At 34.5% G+C, this 7,409-nt stretch overlaps 1 protein-coding gene across 1 annotated transcript; it reads right to left on the reverse strand.

Annotated features, from left to right (window-relative positions):
• Positions 1-4,351: 4,351 nt before the first annotated feature.
• Positions 4,352-6,684, reverse strand: LOC106467474 (protein ZBED8-like). The gene is made up of 4 exons (XM_013927832.1): positions 6,145-6,684; positions 5,814-6,006; positions 5,199-5,467; positions 4,352-4,426 (listed from the first exon to the last, which is right to left on the reverse strand). Exons 1-4 carry the CDS (start codon positions 6,682-6,684, stop codon positions 4,352-4,354), a joined length of 1,077 nt encoding a protein of 358 aa, XP_013783286.1.
• Between the last annotated feature and the right edge of the window lie 725 nt (positions 6,685-7,409).

Here is a 7,409-nt window from a genome sequence, read left to right on the forward strand (position 1 = left end):
AACAATATGATATGTTTCACGTTTTCTTTTATTCAGGATAATGATAAAGTATACACATAATAGTAATATATGTTAAATATTACATTTTTCTTACACATTTTGACCTGTCATATGTAGAAGATTTAAAGACAAAAATCTGAAAACTCTTGAATGAATTCGTCTTTTCTTCCCAGAGATTCATATTGACAGATTTTTGTGAGCTGAATTTACTGGCACTATCTTGAAATACAACTAGTATAATAGCTTGTTAAGACATTAACAATTCAATGGTAATATATGATATATTAATAAATAAAAAATGTAATATAAGATCTTCGATATATACCCATAAGTGGCGTCACATGCTGAACAGAACGTATATAACAGTATGATTGATTATATTTAGTCTCATTTCTCGGAAAAACATTTGCTGATGTCAAGGGCTTGGATATTAGTTATCGATATTAAATGTGATTATTACCTGCATATTAATTATACAATCAATTAACATTAATTAATAACAAATAATTAGATAATAATTGCTTTCAATTTGTATATTAATTATATAATTAATTAATTAATTTCATTTGCACAATAATCAACCTATTAATTATTTCACCTGGAATTAATAAACCATTAATTAAACACTAATTTTGTAATTTACACGTAATTAACAAATCATTAATTGTTAATTAGCATACCATTTGCATATTGATTACTATGACATCACACTTCAGTTCCCATTGTGACATGCTAACTACTCCTATATCTTGTGTAAGTTTTCTTGTTCTTGCAAATTATAAAAATCTGTAATGAACTTCTATGCATATATTAACCAGTTCCACTTTTATAGATTTTCTCATGTTTCAAAGTGTTTTGAATGAGCTATAGCGTATGATATGTATTAAGTGTGACCAATTTATAACTTCCAGTGACTTCACGTGAAAGAGTCAATGCTCAGTCCAGTTCAGTATACATAACAGTGATGCACTTTCTCTTCATAGCCTAATAAAAATCCGTCCTAAATCATGTAAATGAGTTTTATACAGCATACATTATATTCAATCCTATATTCAATCCCTACTATAAATCATAATAATTAATATTAAATATTTAATTTGAAAAACTCATAAATGAAAAAAAGACTCCAGATCTGAGACTTAAATCTGTGACCTGTAGCTAAAAAGGTCAGTACAAGCAATATGCGTCAACGTATACATATAAAGCTGCCCACCATGAGTATGATCACCATATTACATTAGAAAAACCAAATCATATACATCTATCACAGTTTACAATTAATTGATTAATGACACAAAGATACACAGTGGGCGATTACGAGTATTGAAACCGGATTTCTAACGTTATGAGACTATAGACTTACCGCTGTGTCACTGAGAGAGCATTTCTATAAGAAAACATTGAAATAGTAAAATTCTGCTTCTACGATGTGATCTTGTGGTCTATCATATTTATGGCAAGATTTTCACCAGATTATTGAATGTTCTGCAGATCTTGTTAACTTTGTAGCTGTAGGAACTCTTCAATATCACCATTTATGGTTAATTATTAAGTTCAAATTTCTGAAATAGGCAACTTTAACTGTTATTAATTGTGCTTGTAGTATTCAATATCAAAGCTCTTGTGTTTCCAGTGGAAAATTCATTGGTTGACTTATGAAGAGCTATTTCTTAAAATGTTGAGAGTATTGTTACGTCTCCGTTTGTTAATTGATTTCCCGTAACTTCGTTCGACGAAACTTTAGTGACACAAGTCCTTACTTAATAAAACTGGTTTATTCTTTCCGAATATAACTTTACGATACACTTAATTTCAACAATCGCGCTAAAACAAACGCTATAACAACGAACGTGCTCAACTTCAATAATACTCTCTGACAGCAGATCAATTACTCACTGTCTACACACACACATATCTTGTCACGTCACGCCGTGACCATCTTATATATATCAGACTACCCTATATCTAGTAAATGCTAGAGCACTTCCGAAGGAACGGGATAGTTCTAGAAAGCAGGTGGCATGACAATAGTCACGTGATCTCGCTGACGCAACAGTATGGATAAAAATCTTTAAGTTATGATACTAGTTCATGTGAGGGGTTTGAGAATGTTCTCACAATCACTTGTTTCTTGTTGTTGAGCTACATGACCATCTGGATATCGGTGTTAATCTTCATGTAATAGAGGTTAAAGAAATCCCTACATTGGTTGTTATTAGAGAATGAACCACACTTTGCTTATGTTGTAAGAAAATGGGTCAAGGCAGGGAATATTTAGCGGTGCTTGTGCTTCCTTTCGCGAGTGTAAATTATTTGGACACTCTAGTGATCAGTGTTAGGGTCATAGTTATTCTTCGTTCAATTGCCCTACAGTTAATGATTTTGATGATCCATTACCTCAAGATTTGGCTAATTCTCTTTCAACTAAAGGTGAAGAGAAACCTGCACCTATTGAAATTCTTCATTCTCAGAATTGTTCAGAGTAACAAAGTTCACTTCAGCAGATCTTTGATTGGTCTTACGCAGTTCCAGCTGAAACTATAATTATGACTGGTGATTGTACAATAAAATAGGCTACAGTCCCAGTAGACACTGGTGTACTTAATAAATCACAGAAAAACAAGGTTTCGAATGACTTGTAACAAGAAGTGACAAGATGGACTTTTACTAAACTTTTGAGTCATTTTCCTTCTTTGGTATCAGAGTCATATATTTGTCAGATGCAAACCATGTCAAGCTTTACAACTTTTACAGGCTGTACTTGTTGTCATTATTCAATGTGATACAACCAATTACCAGTCAGGAAAAAATAAATAAATTTGCAAGCTCAGCAACTAGAATTAAAAAATAGAGACGACCAAAGAGTTATGGCACTTGATAAGAAGAAACTGTCCAAATAACCTCAGGCATTGTCTATTGATACTGTACCTACTTCCAATTATCATACCAACTTTAAAGTTCTGAATAGTGGTACATGATTGTTCTGTTATGTCGACGTATAAGTTGTTATACATTAGTATTAATGGCTGTTATCAAACATTCAGTACTCCATAACAAACACCTTATGGAAATGTTACATAAATTTACTTCTCAGCTGAAAAGTATGCATAATGCCTGACGTTCTATGATAGAAAAAGCAGCTCTATAGTAAGAAATTGACAGTTTTTGCTCAAAAACATGGAAGATGCAAAGATTCGTTCTCGTATTCAAAAGTTTCATAACCATGAATAACATATGAGGTATTTTTTGAGATAACAAAAGGAGAGGAGTGACCAGAATTTTTTGAGAAATTCAAATTGATAATGCTATATGTCACGACAGTGACAAAATTCTATCCTACTTTACCAATTATTTTCTACATTCTATAAACATCTTAAAATTGATACCTTGTTGTGTGGATATTTTTTTATATATGCCACTTGTCTGATATTGATAATTAGAGCCTCTCACGGGAATTTATTTGATGAATGTTCCTACCATTGAACTTATGGATATTAATGAATCACTAGGATTGGTTGACAAACTGGGCTAGAATACAGAAATAATTTCAGACTGACAAAAATTATTTAAGATGTTCAAAAGATGGAAGAATTAAATAGATGGCACTATAAATGATAGAAATGTTGTTGAAATTTCGGGCCTAAACCCTTCTTCAAAAATGTTAATCTCAAGAACACCAGTTGTGCAGCATTCTATAAAAGCATGTTCCATATACCTTATTCTCAGTTCCTTTGTCTCAATTGTCTGTGCAGTAATGTCAAAGACAAATCTAATGAACTAGTTGTTTCTTTTTTCTAGACAGGGTTACTTTACCTCTATAATTATTAACGCCCATAATAAAGCCAAATTCATCTTCCAACCAGAAACTTCATCGATGCAACCACATCTCTCTTATAGTACCCCATGATCCCACAGTTTCTCAAGAAATTAATGAAATCATCTTTGACAACTTTTATGTTTTACAGAACGACCCTCCAACTAAGGATAATCTTCCTAACTGTTGTCTACATAACCTGTGATTTCATGATGTCCTTGTACATGCCAGTTTATATGCTGATGAAACACTAATTCTGGATGTTTTTCATGATGGCATTATTTTTGTGTTGAAGCAACTTGAAAATTTTCGAGGGAATCTTACAATTTGCTTCAGAGTTTTAGAGTTTTAGTAGTTGAAATTACATAGAAGAAAACTTAAGGGTTTTAGTATAAGTGAGTAGTGAAGGATATATAAAAAGAGGCGACAAGAGGACGCCTGTGTTGCTGCGAAATGAGCCTTGAGAATTAATAAAAAAGGACAGGAGCCTAGTTATGTAGGGCGTGTTGCTTAGAAACAAGTAACAAGACACGTGTATTACGAAATAAGCTTGTGAAGCGGGCCTGGAAACCAGCGACCAAGGTCGGCAGCATAGTTAGTAAGAAATGCTGCCTAGAAACAAGATGAATACACCAGTACTTATGACAAGTTGAAGAATTACTGACCTCAACCTCCTAGAACTAAGAAAGCTACAGAAAAGTTTGGTTTGGTGAAGCATATCGGCACATTGAGGTGGTATTAGTTACAGCACATGGGTGTAGCAGTAGAAGTGAATGGGCAGCCAGCTAACACCACTTATCTGTAACCAATTACTTGAGAGTTTTGGTTATGGTTCTGGTTTAGCCCAGGAATTCCCCTAAAGCAGGGATTCTCAACTTTTCCTCCATTATTAACCCCCTCAGCTTGATGTATTTCTCCATTTACCCCCTTACTTCCATACAAAAAATTCATAGTCATCATAAAAGGACAGAAAAACAAGAATGTCAGAAAAAATATTATTCAGGTTTTGCATGAAAATAGCAATATACATTCGTATCACCAAAAATAAAGAAAATAAAACATTCTTTTCTAAAGAATAAATTATACAGTCCATTTTTATCACAAAAAATAAAACCAAACAGAAACACCAGAAGCATTATCAGTGGGAACACTGCTGATCCATTGAGTCAATCAGTTTGTTTATGCGAGGAGTTGTAGATGACAATACTACTCTCATATCATAATCAGATTTCAAACAGTTCCTGGCCTTTGTCTTCATTGCTACTAAACTTGAGAACCCTGATTCACATAAGTATGTAGTGACAAAAGGAACAAGCACTTGGAAAGCATGCCGAGTAAGGAGTGGGAATGAATCTGCGAGTTTTACTCAAAAATGAACACAAACCTTTTCAAATTCTTCTCTAAGAGTAGCTGAGGATTGAAGATCAATCAGCTCCTGTATTGCTGGGTCATCATCTTTCATTTCTGATAGTTCATTGGCAAAAGGTCTTATTATCCACCTCTCTGTTAGAATCATGTCTTTTGAAAAGTAGCCAATGAAGTGATTCTTCAAGATTTTCAAATTTTCTGTGATGTCTTCATTCATCTCAGGTAACACTCCATATCTTTCTTCATCCAAGTTTGGAAAATTTGCAAAGATAAGTCCAGCTTTCTCTGCAATGCTGTCATCTTTTCACTTGCTTCAATAATGGTTACTGACGTTCCCTGGAGTTGTTTGTTGACTTGGTTAAGATGGGTAAATATATCTGAGAGGTACCCCAAACAGGCGGTGAACTTCGGATCAGCAAAGTCTTCACGCAGCTTTGAATTCCGGTCACAAAGAAAAATCTCTAAGTCAGTACGGAGCTCAAACACACGATTTAAAATAAGTCCACGAGAAACAACCTCACATCAGTATGGAGTAAAAGAATGGAATGATCAGACCCCTTTTCATTACAAAAAGCTTTGAACAAATGGTGATTCAAAGCTCGGGCCCAAATGAAGTTAACAGCCTCAACACCTTTCTGCAAAACAATTTTCAGATTTTCAGAAAGAGTTCTTGCAGCTAATACATGTCTGTGAAGAACATAATGTGTTGTTATCACATGGGGTGCCTTTTGCTTCACAAGTGCAGTGAAGCTTGATCTCACTCCCATCATGGCTGGAGCTCCATCAGTACAGATTGAACCAACAATGTCCCATGTGAGATCGTTCTTTTCAAAGAAGTCTTGTATTTTCTGCATTATATCAATAGCCTTTGTGGTTTGTCCGAGAGGTTCACAAAAGAGAAATTAATTTTTAGTTCTTTTCCACATATGTAACAGACAAAAACAATGTGAAAAATTGGCTACATCACAGGATTCATCAAGTTGCAAAGAAATTTTTGCTGGGCTAGATTTGATCTGTTCAACAACTTGTTGACAAATATCTTGCGACATTTCTATAATATGCTGATGAATTGTGTCATTAGAAAGAGGAATGGCTTGAATCTTCTGTTTTTCTTTATTTCCACGTACATGTTCAACCATGTCTAAAGCACAAGGTTTAATCAGCTTGTTGGCTATGTCATGAGGTTTCTTTGCCTTTGCTATTCGCATTGCTACAAGATAGGAAGCTGCAAGCATTGGTTTCTTCTCAGATACGAAGCCAAGTTTGGGCAGTGTTCCTGCAGACCTAAACCTAACTCTATTTGCCTCAAATGTAGCACAGTCATAAGATGCATGGGCAGGATGTGTAGCTTCCAGATGCTGTTTCAATATTGAAGGTTTCAGTGACCCATTTTCAAAAACTTTTGAGCACAGCAGACACTGAGGCTTCTCCACACCATCCACAACAATGAAGTCAAAACCATATTGTACATATGAATCCAGGTATGTACGTTTTTTGGACATGACGAAATATGAAAAGAAATAATTATGAATTAGTATAGTGACTGTATAGGACTGAACAGGATTGACTGACACTCTCCCTTCCTCCCCTCCTTCCTCTCTCCCTCATGCATGCACATGAGCACACACACATACATTCTTAGAATTCTCCCTCTCTCTCTCTCTCACACACACACATTTTACAAAATAAAATTTAATTGAATTATTAATCAATCATCAGGTACATCAATTATTTACCCCTGCCATGTAATATTTTACCCCTGGTTGAGAATCACTGCCATAAAGTATCCAATGGGAGCACAGAACTACTTGTGGGTGATGCTGTGTCCTATTTAGTGAGTCGAGATAATACAGAGAAAAGATAGTTTAAAAACACATGTCAGAGGCTGAAAAGTTAAGTTCTCCAGGATGGAAGAAGAGCTCCCTGGACTGAAGAAAAGTGCTCCAGGACCAAAGAGTATTCTCTAGGCTAAAGCTATGAAAATGAAGATGACAAACGTAGCTAAGACTTCTAACAATCCAACTCTACTGTAAGTATAATCTCTCTCTCTCTTAATCAGCTAGTGTAGAAATCATAGAAGATAGTAAATGTATGTAGATAAAGTTTTAATACGATATATAAAGGTAAAAACTTCGATAAACTAATGTTTAAAGTGTGTAATGTGTTTGAGTAAGTTGTAAATGTTAGAATAAATGTTATTTTGAGTGTTCACTCTTGGCCTGAGACT

The sequence above is a fragment of the Limulus polyphemus genome, unplaced genomic scaffold (assembly GCF_000517525.1).
Source record: "Limulus polyphemus unplaced genomic scaffold, Limulus_polyphemus-2.1.2 Scaffold2626, whole genome shotgun sequence".
In the NCBI taxonomy this organism is placed as follows: Eukaryota; Metazoa; Arthropoda; class Merostomata; order Xiphosura; family Limulidae; genus Limulus; species Limulus polyphemus.

Coding starts and splice junctions, on each gene's coding strand:
- LOC106467474 (XM_013927832.1), bottom strand. CDS start 6,684: ATGTCCAAAAAACGTACATACCTGGATTCATATGTACAATATGGTTTT. Junction 6,007..6,144: donor AACTTGATGAATCCTGTGAT/GTAGCCAATTTT, acceptor TTCTTTGAAAAG/AACGATCTCACATGGGACAT. Junction 4,427..5,198: donor TTAGAGAAGAATTTGAAAAG/GTTTGTGTTCAT, acceptor TCTTGTTTCTAG/GCAGCATTTCTTACTAACTA.